The sequence below is a fragment of the Nicotiana tabacum genome, chromosome 10, assembly GCF_000715075.1.
Source record: "Nicotiana tabacum cultivar K326 chromosome 10, ASM71507v2, whole genome shotgun sequence".
NCBI classification, from domain to species: Eukaryota; Viridiplantae; Streptophyta; class Magnoliopsida; order Solanales; family Solanaceae; genus Nicotiana; species Nicotiana tabacum.
The window spans coordinates 32,974,443-32,986,251 of record NC_134089.1 but is presented as its reverse complement, the minus strand read 5'-3'; the positions used below and the strand labels follow the sequence as shown (position 1 = coordinate 32,986,251).

At 35.3% G+C, this 11,809-nt stretch overlaps 1 protein-coding gene across 1 annotated transcript; it reads right to left on the bottom strand.

Annotated features, from left to right (window-relative positions):
- Positions 1–472: 472 nt before the first annotated feature.
- LOC107807393 (protein DEFECTIVE IN EXINE FORMATION 1) lies at positions 473–10,327 on the bottom strand. Its single transcript, XM_016631748.2, has 13 exons — positions 9,978–10,327; positions 8,751–8,861; positions 8,233–8,315; positions 7,834–7,951; positions 7,585–7,742; positions 3,800–4,365; positions 3,603–3,673; positions 2,727–2,983; positions 2,071–2,252; positions 1,711–1,994; positions 1,476–1,593; positions 1,190–1,372; positions 473–1,090 (listed from the first exon to the last, which is right to left on the bottom strand). Exons 1-13 carry the CDS (start codon positions 10,112–10,114, stop codon positions 773–775), a joined length of 2,586 nt encoding a protein of 861 aa, XP_016487234.2. The 5' UTR covers positions 10,115–10,327; the 3' UTR covers positions 473–772.
- Between the last annotated feature and the right edge of the window lie 1,482 nt (positions 10,328–11,809).

The window sequence follows — 11,809 nt, the reverse complement described above, 5'->3', positions numbered from 1 at the left end:
AAATTTTTGGTTTCTCCTCAACGCAAACTCGTTTAAGTCCATGTTTTGATTTGCATTGTAGAAAATGCTGACACCTTCAATTGAAATCCCAACTGTAAAGAGGGGAAATTGATGAATTAGCGGGATTTGGTGAAAGAATCTGTGATAAAGCATAAGCCCAATTTGTTGTTAAAAGTCTTTACCTTCAACTTTCTCTTATTATCCATGTTTAGGGTATGATCTCAATTCAAGAAATCTTTGATCAGTTCTAGTCTTACATTCCTTCATTCTTTTAAGGTGCTTAACATTTTGAGATGCGTGATGCAATAATAAGATCAGTCCTTATTGGCAAAAGCATGAAAGGTGAACTTTAACATATAGATGTTAAATGTTAACAGAAACTATCTAATAGAAAAAACATTTAGTTCAACAAAATGGGTTAAAACTGCGAACAGTACTCAAGTAAAAGCAGAAAACTTAAGGAAGATGAATGTCGCCTTCAAACAAACTGTTGTTTCAATAAATAATCATTGTTCGCTTGAATGTGTCAAAAAGGCATCTGTTTGTTACACTGGGAAGGGTATGACAAACACCTCAGATTTCGTATACTCTAAATTCAGATTCAGATCAAATCAAGGCAATTGTCCGCTCTTCCTATAGTTCAACATATGTCTGTTCACAGTTGAACAGCTGAACTTCCCCGCTGGCCTGAAAGGCGGTTGTCAGCTCAAGTTCCAGCAGGAGAGAATGCCTCACTTCTAATGTGCCAAATTTTGTGTGTATGCATGCAACATTACAAGTTAGTGTTTCGCGAAAATGATGGTAATGGCATGGCCTCCTGTGGACGAAGAATGACAAGCACACCAAACATCCCCAGCATAGGAAGAACGAGAAGCCATTTTAACAGCTTATAGTAATGAAAATGGAATGTCAAGGAAAAATCATCAGAGAAATATAGCCCATTCTTGTCAACCATCTCCACCAACACAGTTCCAGCAGTCCTCACAGCAACAGTTGGGAGCATAACCCGATGTTTTCCAGGTTGACCAAATATTTTATTTTGCTTAATAGTTCTATCACCTTGGTAATTGCCAGGTACTAACAAACTCACCTGTGCCGTAATGGAGAAATAAAAAAGATACATTACTAACTAGTGAGCAGTGAGATGTTAATAGAAGAAAAACTTTAATAGAAGGTAACGCTTTTTTACCGTGACATTATATGGAGCTTGAGACCCAGATGGATATCTGTATCTATCAAAAATTTCTATTTCAACCCAAAAGCTCTTGCCTTCTTCATCACGGAAAGCTCTTGATGATGGAGTTACATAGACTCCCTCACGATCTAATCTGTATGCAGCATTATTTCTCCCTTGGTTAGGTGATCTCCATGCCTGCAGTGCAGATCATGCAGATATTACTAATCAAACAGCTCAAGGATATAAACCAAAGCCAAAAAAAAAAAAAAAAAAAAAGAGAGATTATCTTGTCGAGTACCTTGAGGGGATGATGGGGAGAAGGCGTCGAAAAACAGAAGACATTGCCATTCATGGTTGTCACAATAAGATCGAGGTCGTCACCACCATCAACATTGTCAGCCAAGACCATGCTGTATCTGTGAGCAAGAGCAAAGAAAAGCACATTTTCAAATTACCTTTTAAAAAGAAGATTTTTTGTTTCCCTTTAAAAGGAGAACAGCAGAACAAAAACAGAGAACCTAAGGACATCTTACGATGTTTCACCAATATCTACAACATCAGCACATGACGTAGGTCCATCTATGAGATATAAGTAACCATCAAATGAAGTTGTGATAATTGTAAGCCCTTTTTTCCTCTGTCCACGTTTGGTCAAGTCAACAAGAAGAACTTGATTCATCACTCTACCATGAGTCCTGTAAGGATATGGGTGTACAAACGAGCCATCCTTGCCACTAAGAACATAAATATTCCCAGAAAGTGTTGGAACAACGATATCGGTATGGCCATCCCCATCCACATCACCAACGACAGGTCCCTGAGGTTAAAAGTTTTGCATGCATATCATACTCAGGCTAGTTGAGAAACTAAGGAGACAGGACACCGTAGTGTACCTGTGGAACAAGGCTTTTAAGATGCTTTTCCCAAATTTCTTTGCCCTGTGCAGTCCATGCAGCAATATTGCCATGCGAATCTGTAGTAACTAGTTCAATCTTGCCATCATCATTTATATCGGCTGCAATTACTGCTCCTTGGATTTCAGCCATTTCAAGCGGAAACTTATCCCTCACCTTCCCTGATACAGTAAGTGGTTTAGCCTTCAAAGAGTATGATGATGCACAATAATATCAAACAAATTAGACTATAAAGATGGATGCTCCTTGCTACTTCTCATTCCATGATAGACATGTCCACAACACAAAAGTCAAAAGAAGACAGTCGCACCAATCAACTATTGTTGGTTACATCTGGGAATTACCCCCAACCCATGGGCTTAATCAATCTAAAAGGAAAGCTAGCAGAGAAAGGGCACATGCAAGCTTTAGAAGAAAATGAAATACATTACAATAATCATGACATAAAGGGGTATTTAAAGGTCGACATGCATCTCATAATGGGAAAAGAATCCCATAAACACCCAGGGGGGCATGGGGGAGAAAGAGGAGATATTTTACTTTTCAGTTGGATAATAATTTTGAAAATCTGAAGATGCTTAAAAATATATTGCAACATGACAATAAGAAGATAAAAATAAATGAAGACCGATTACCCTTGTGATCCAAGACATAAAACAAGCCATAAGAGGTTCCAACTAGAATGTCCAAATTTCCATCACCATCCAGATCAACTACCGTAGGGGAAGAATATATGTAGGCACGGAAGTTCCCTGTGTCAGTACTTAGGTCCAGTTGTTGAGTCCACTTGACTTGCTTGGTATCTAGATTAAAAACAACAATACCACCAGATACATATTTTCCAATGTCAATGTCTCCAAGCTCCTTTGAATGCTCTGAATTTTTATAGTACCTGATAGATTAAATATCAATCAGCTGTGACATATGCACCAGACTAAACTTGCAAATCATTGTTGTTACTGCTGGAGACACCTAAAATGAAGCAAACTGACGGGCTGTTTTTGATATAAAAACTAAAGATACATGAGTTACTTTAAAGTTTAAGCACGACCTCAATTAGCAAAGATGAGAGACATCAAGAAATAGTGGCTGTGACACAAAGAGCAACCACTCAAAAGATCTTAGGCTATAATAATTGCATCTCAAGGATATTTAGATATACTGGCATATATAAACATAAGCCATTAACACAGCCATGCTCATAGGCAGCTCTCAAATATTTATATTTTAAAGCAATAAACCCACCCAATGCAGAAGAAGCCACATTCAAGATTAGTAACGACCTAATTCCAGCATGTCCAACGCTAAAACTACCAGAGGATAGATAAGTCATAAGAGGAAGCATTTTCCCCAAGGAAACATGTTTGGCAAGTTTTCATAAACATGTGTGGCACCAGGAAGTTTGGTAACTTTCTAATGACACAACAAAGAAAGCAATCAGCAGCGGCATCAGAAACAGGAAAACAAGACAGCACTGCGAACCAAAATAGCACATATAGGAGAGAACTCACTCATGGTCAAAGAAATAAGAAACTGCAATAATCATTTCTGACACCCCATCATTATCAATGTCCGCTATGACCTGATACAAAAGATAAGACCCTTAAAACTTTAAAAACATCAGGATCTTAATAAATATCTTCTTTTTTTTTTGATAAGGTATCTAAATAGATATCTATTTTATAATCCGTCTTTGTAAAGGACTTACAGGTGTACATAAAACATGAGCATCAATATGCACATAATCCTCCAATTTCTCATGTTCTGGCTCCCGAAATTCTTCGTCTTTCCACGTGTCCTCATCAACATAATCATCATAGTCATAATTATACTCATCTGCCAGCTCATCACTGTCACGAAATAACTCAAAAGATGAATCAGCATCTGCTTCTAGGCCTTCTTCATTTTCCACAGTCGCAGCTCCAACATCTTTTGACCCAGAAGCACTTCCCTCAGATCTTTTCGAGACATCATCTTCAAGAAGTCTTCTTCCGGTACTGGTTCCATTCTCCAAATTGCTAATTTTCTCATTTTCAGAACTCAGAATACTATTGTTCGAGTTAGCCATGTTTGTTTCTGCATCACCTAGACTACTGTTTGTCCTCTTTTGGTCCTCTAAAGTAGACGAATTGTTATATGAAACTTCTGATGGCAAAGATATTGAACCGTTGGATGCATCATGATGGACTTCATTCAGAACCGAATGCGTCTCATTGTGAATTGCTGATGTAGTAGAGTCTGAATGGTTGCTACTGTGAGTGGACGCATCATGACCTAAAAGAAAATTTCAGATCTATGATATGTTCTAGCATATAGTAAAAGTTGATGTAGGTCAAAACCCTGCCTTTCCACTTCAAGAGACCAAAGGATTATCATAAGGAAATTGTTAATCAAATGATATGCATGAGTATCTCCTGAAAGACAAAGAGATGATCGCTCGTACAAAATAGTCATCCCACAGTGGCTTGTTAAATATAAAAGATACATAAGGCTGAAGTCCCCTTGAAAAACACTTAAATACTATGAACACATATAAGCAAAGGAAAGCACAGGTTCACAAGTAACTAAAATGAAAGATGGAGACCTTCAACAAGGCTAGAAGATGTAGCAACTTTATCTTCAGAAGAGAAAGAGTTGCTGGAAAGACCATTTGAAGAGGCAGAAGTTCTGGACGTTATCAAAGCTTGTGCACCTGATAAAGCTCCAGGTCCAGATGGTTACACCATGGCATTTTACCATAAATCATGGGCAATAGTAAAGAATGATATCATGGGTGCACTTCATTATTTTCACCAGAATGGCAACTTAGTCAGGTCTTGTAATGCCTCGTTCATAGCTCTAATCCCCAAGAAGAAAGGAGCCACTGAATTAAGGGACTACAGACCAATCAACTTGATTGGCAGTGTTTATAAAATAGCCTCCAAGATCATAGCAGAGAGGTTGAAAGGGGTGATAGGGAAGCTAGTTTCAGGACATCAAAATGCTTTCATCAAATCAAGGCAGATCACCGATGCAGCTCTAATAGCCAATGAAATATTAGATTGGAAGATGAAGTCTGGGCAACCTGGTCTACTTTTCAAACTAGACATTGAAAAGGCATTTGACCAACTCAATTGGGCGTACTTGATTAATATACTCAGGAAGATGGGATTTGGAGAACGCTGGATTAGATGGATTAAATTTTGTATTACCATAGTGAAGTACTCAATTCTAATCAATGGTGGACCTGTTGGGTTTTTCTCTCCCCAAAAAGGCCTGACACGGAGATCCACTGTCACCTTTTTTGTTCATTCTTGCTATGGAAGGCCTAAGCAAAATGTTAGACAAAGCTAACCAGCTCCATTGGCTAGAGGGTTTTAAGGTGGGCAATGAAGAGGGCAATTCGGTGATAGTGTCGCATCTGCTATATGCAGACGACACTCTGATTTTTTATGGAGCTGAAAAATCACAAGTTCTATATCTTAATCTCACGATGATGATCTTTGAAGCTATTTCAGACCTACACATGAACATGCTGAAAAGCAACATCTATCCGGTTAACACAGTCCCAAATCTGGATGAGCTTGCAAAGGTTATGTGTTGTAAAGTGGGATCTTTCCCTACATCATATCTGGGCCTCCCATTGGGAGCTAGATACAAGTCTCAAGGCATCTGGAATGGAGTGATTGAAAAATTTGAAAGGAAACTGGCTTCCTGGAAAATGCAATACCTATCCTTTGGAGGCAGACTTACACTCATCAATAGTGTGCTAGATAGCATACCAACATATTTCATGTCCTTATTCCCAATCTCAGCTAAGGTACAAAGGAGACTTGATCAATTAAGAAGAGATTTTTTACGGGAAGGCATCAGTGACACTCACAAGTTCCATCTAGTTAAATGGCCAAGAGTTATTCTTCCTAAGAACCATGGAGGGCTAGGGATAAAGGATCTTGCCTTGCATAACAAGAGTTTATTGATGAAATGGCATTGGAGGTACAACATGGAAAGATCGGGGCTATGGAAAACAGTTATTCAAGCAAAGTATGGGGTGGCAAACAACTGGTGCACTAGGCAGGGGAGAGCTCCACATGGTTCAGGGCCCTGTAAACACATTTCAAAGCTTTGGAGAGAATTCAAGCTCAAGTCATCACTCAAGTTAGGGAACGGGGCTCATATATCTTTCTGGAAAGATAAATGGCTAGGAACAGAGACCCTGAAAGATGAATTTCCAGCTTTATTTTTACTTGCTAGTAATAAAAATGCAACTATCTCACATGTTTGGCAAAATAGTGCTTGGGCTCCACATTTTAGAAGGGACATCCAAGATTGGGAGATGGATAATCTGTTGGGTTTGCTCAATAAATTATAAGGTGCTAATGTCAATTCTCAGGTGCAGGATAGGTTGGAATGGGGTGAATCAAAAGAGAGAACCTATACTGTCAAAAGAGGATATGACAATCTATTCTCCAACAAGGAATTGATCGACAAATGGCCTTGGAAGCTTATATGGAAAACCAAACTACCTTCAAAAGTACCTGGCTTTATGTGGACAACATTGTATGAAGCTTGTCTTACTCAAGACAATCTTAGCAGAAGGAGTATGCCGACTGTAAATAGATGTTATATGTGCCAAATGGAATCTGAGAGTGTGAGGCATCTTTTTTTGCATTGTTCAGTAGCAGCTGATATTTGGAGTATGTTTTTATCAGTTTTTGGACTTGCCTGGGTTATGCCAAACAGTATCAAGGAAGCTTATGAGAGTTGGTGTTCTTGGAGAGTTGGGAAATTCATCAAAAAGACTTGGTCAGTGGTACCTGGTGCTATTTTTTGGAGTACTTGGAATGAAAGGAACCGTAGATGTTTTGATGGGATTTCAACTCCCAACCACACTCTTGAAGCCACTTGTTTAATTAACTTATTTAGTTGGTTCAATCAGGCCCTTGTAACTAGTGTTGAACTATTTCTGGATTTTGTCTGCTCCTTAGTTGTCCGGTAAGTTTTTGTAAGTTTTTGTATATGAGCAGACAATACTTTATGCTGTAATTTTTGCTATGCATCTTCTTGATGCCATTTAAAGAAATTCCCTTACTTCATCAAAAAAAAGTAACTAAATTTAAGGTCCATGAAATATGATAAGAGGCCCAATTATAAGCGAAATGTTACCCAAGGTAACCAAATACAAGTGTCGAATACAAGTAACAAACAATGACTTGTGCCAGATGAAAGACTTCTATCTGGACAATCCATAGTTTAACCTACAATCAATTTTGATTACCAGTACTTTATATTAACTTTCAAAGAAGTTTAATCGTTGCTTCTTCAGACTTCTAACAAGTGTCACAATGCACTTGGTTAAGAAAAGATCACTGAGATCCTATCTTGGTTCAGCTTTATAGTATGTAAATAATAAACAAACGGGTATTCGAATGAGGAAAGAAAGGGAGCTCGAAAGAGAAATCCAAGAATTTACATGATCCTTTTGACTTGCCCATGAAAGAGCAACATACTTACGGGCTACAGACTCCATCAGATGCTCCTGGATTAGTTGGTCATCATGGACATCTGGATGAGAACGGTCCACAGAGTCTGAACTCAAACCCACATGCCAATTTTTTTTAACCTTCAACCGAGGAATCTCAAGTTTATCAGACATCAAGTATCCTGAGACCCTATTCAGATGTTAACCATGTCATATTGAGTCGACAAAATGACCACGATTACTAAAAGAGGAAAATATTACGAAAGATGACTTAGCATTACCTGAAAAAGAGCACCTCACCGTTGTAGGTGGCCAAACCTATCTCCCTCACTCCATCCTTGTCAATGTCGTACAGGAAAGGACTGGAATGAACAGTAGATTGATGAAAAGCTGGCCATCCTGATAAGGTGAGGTTATATCATTAGCGGAAACATTATCTCATTTACGTGATTCTCTCAAATTTCATGAGTCTACATCCAGAACAATATTCATATAAATACATTAACTTGTCCTTTGACATTCCAGATTTGAATTCAGATCCAATTTATAAGCTAGATTGGGTGACTGTGCACCAGGTAAAGGGTGTCTCCAGTCTTCTGTAGCCAATCAAATAAGTTTTCATTTACATTTACCTAAAAATATTTGAAGTTACTCTTATTACAGCCTCCCACAAATTATACCTGGTAGTTTATCTCCATCAGAACCTTCCAGAACTTCCAAGTAATGAACAAAAGAGGGAACTACAACCTCAAGCTTCCCATCACTAATGTACAGATGGAAAAAGTCTGTTAGGATGAACAAATGAGCTGAAAGGAATAAAATCGAATAAAGCAATTGCAATGATATTTTACAACTTCAAAGACTCATACTCATCAAATTTGGTACAACTAGCATAATGGTACATTTTGCTCTTATTTTCCCTTTGGCGACAGGGGAATGGGCTTGATGACACATTCATTGACCATGTAAATCCATGGTGACCTCTCTTATTAGTTAAAGCCACCCAGCAAAAAGAAAATATATTTGATTAATCTTTTTCTCTTTCTTCACATTGTAATTGATTAAAACAAGTTATTTATGACAGTAAACACTGCAGCACCCTTACCATTCAGAGGCAGCGTTAAAGCAATAAATATACTGCATGTAAAACAACAAAGTAAATTACAGAAGAAAAAAAAATTATCTTGTACAATGTTACCTGTTAATATCAGCAATCAAGGGAGACGCATACACGCTAGAACTAACTTCTGTCTGCCATCTTAGCTCCAAATGCTGAGGGCATTGTGTATTCAACAATTCATCCTCATCTCTGCAGCATACATTTTAGAAACTCTTCAGTAGTTCTTTCATTGTCTTTTTGATATGTAAATGAAAAGAATTCAAAGAATTTTAACCATACTTACGATGTCAAATAAAAAGCAGTAATACAGGAAATTAATAAACTAATCAACCAATCAATCTATTATGCCTCAATCCAAACTACTAGGTGTTGGTTATCCTCTATATCCATTAAGCACCATTTGCGCTTATTCCATTCCAGTAATAAACAATTCATCTTAAAGCATAAGAAGCATCTAAGATGTGAATTTGCCTTTGAAATGTAATTCGTAAACTGTGTAGGAAACAAAGGAGAATGAGAACAAAGAAATCAAGAAGTAAAATTAACTCATATGACAACAATGTGGATAAGAAAGTTAAAAAGTTAAGCCACCCAGTAAATACACCTTACATAGGTCAAGCCGTCAAGGAGAAGGCATCACAATAGATGTTCAGCATAATCAATTATTACTTTCACACGTTTCTAGTTTTTGTATAGTATATTTATTTTTTAATAGAGTAAATAGTTTTATTAATAATAGACAAATTTCTCATATACAAACCTTATACCAAAAAAGTAGAGAATATACAACATAATATGATTCTCTTGATATCCATCTTCACAAACTAAAACTTCATTAGCGCACCAAAAGAAACTAGGAGTGATAGGCTATTCTCAAATATACAGTCTCAACTTCATTATTATTCTCACGAGTTCCTATCTCTTTCTCAGTCTATTACTGTAAACTAAATGCAAATATGACTAAAAAGTACGAAATTGATAAAAAAATCACAAAAGGAATAAGCAAAGAAATTTCGGTTCAACAACAATAAAATACCAATGCAACACAAGTTAAAAATATGTATTTCTCTTACAACAAATATGATGTCAAAATACAAGATATTTTTCATACTAATCGAAATATACAAATTTTAAACCGATGAATCATCTAAACTGCAAACAATGCTAAACAAAATATAAAATTGACCAATTCACAGCTAAAACATACTATAGAGTACAAATGCAGCTAGAATTTCAGTATTACAGCAAAAATTAAGTCAAATGCAACAAAATTTGCTAGTACATAGAGAGGAATCGAAAATTTACAAATTTGGATAAGCAGTAGAATCATCTGTAGCTTCTCGTTCACGGAACTTGTTAGTCTTCGGTTCCTCCGACTGCAAATGAGAGAAATTCGACGAAAAGATGAGAAAACAGAGTAAAAGAACCCTAGTTTTCATCATCTAGATCGTCGGTTTGAATCGCAATTTTGATTCGCTAAAATGTAAAAATTAACTGAATTTATGACGAGAATTGAAGAATTTTATTAAAACCCCAAAAATTAGGGTAGGGTTAGGGTTTATTTTGAGGATCTACGAGAGATTGAAGAGTGAAAAGAATTTTGGAGCTGAAATTTGGGAGTGCAGTGATAGTCAAATGCTTCTTCAGTTTAGCTTATGAATTAGAGAGTACCCCTTAATTTGGGTATATTTACAGTTTTAGGATACCAATTTTAGAGCGCCGTTTGGACATACAATTTTTTTTCCTTTTTCCCGAAAAAAAAATCACTTTTTTCCAAAATCAGGCTTGTTCGTAAAATTTGACTTGAAGATGCATTTTGGAAATTTTTGAAAATTTGAAAAACTCCAAAAAGTTATTTTTCAAAAGTTTCACTCAAATTACTCACAAAACTTCAAAAACAACCCAAACTAAAATTTATGTCCAAACACAACTTTAAATTTCAAATATCATTTTCACTTAAAAAAAAATTTCATCAATTTTTTGGAATTTTACAATTCTTATGTCTAAACACCTACTTAGTTACTATTTAGAATTAGAATGTGGGGTTACAAATAAATTACGATATTGAAATAGTTACATACTACTATTTAGCTCATCATATAACTACTATTCTCTCCTATTTTTATGGCGCATTGAACACGAAATTTAAAATATTAATAAATAATAAAAAGTTTTTAAATTATTTCTAAATACAAAAAAAAATCTTTTTTGATAAATTAAAAAAAAATTATACCACATAAATTGAGAATATACTATTTGTCAGTTTCTATTAATTAGGCATGATAATAAAATTCGAACACCCAAAATGATACTCTATATGTTTTAACTTAAGTGATATAGTTTGACTCGATATGGAGTTTAAGAAAGAAATAAAAATTTCTAAAATTTTGTGGTCTTTAACATGATATAATATTTGTGTGGCCGAATAAGCTTCTCATTAATGTTAAATGAGACAGTTATTATTTTTAAATATAAAATATACCATTCTTTTTTAAATAGATTATTAAGAAAATAATAATTGATAAATAGATGACCATTTATCTATTATTATTACTTTGTTTATTTCCATTTTTGTCATTAATTAATATTCCCTCCATTTCAATTTGTTTGAATCTTTTTTGGTGTACGAGGGATAAAATGACTAATTTTTTATGAGAGTTCGGACATAGGCTTTTATAAAAAAATTTAAATAAAATTTAAATATTTAAAAATTACGTAAAAGTAATTTAAATCACAATAGTTAACAATTTAATAAATTTTAAAACTATTTACAAAAAGTATAGTTAAAGATAACCTAGTTTGACTCCCCAAATAGTAAAATATTTATTCTTTTTTAAACGGATGGAGTACATTATTATTGTAGCTCTTACCGTTATTATTTTTCTTGCACCATTATTATCATTTTCATTATCTTTATTTAGTATTACTAGTATTATAATTAATATAATTATTATTATTATCCTTGTTTTAATATTAAGTTGCCAATATGTTACTACTACTACTACTTTAAATAATTCTGCCACTAACATAATGTGGTAGAATTTTGAATTTGAACCCATAAAGTTCAAATCCTAGATTTCATTAGTTACTATAAAAGTTTATCTTCCTCTTCTTTATCCGTCAAACATTGGTGGAGC

Bases quoted from the DNA above. Each gene is read 5' to 3' on its own strand.
- LOC107807393 (XM_016631748.2), bottom strand. From the start codon at position 10,114: ATGATGAAAACTAGGGTTCTTTTACTCTGTTTTCTCATCTTTTCGTCG. The intron at 7,743-7,833 runs GTAATGCTAAGT...ACATCTGAATAG, and splicing joins GGTGAGGTGCTCTTTTTCAG to GGTCTCAGGATACTTGATGT. The intron at 1,594-1,710 runs GTAAGATGTCCT...TCTTGCTCACAG, and splicing joins GTAGATATTGGTGAAACATC to ATACAGCATGGTCTTGGCTG.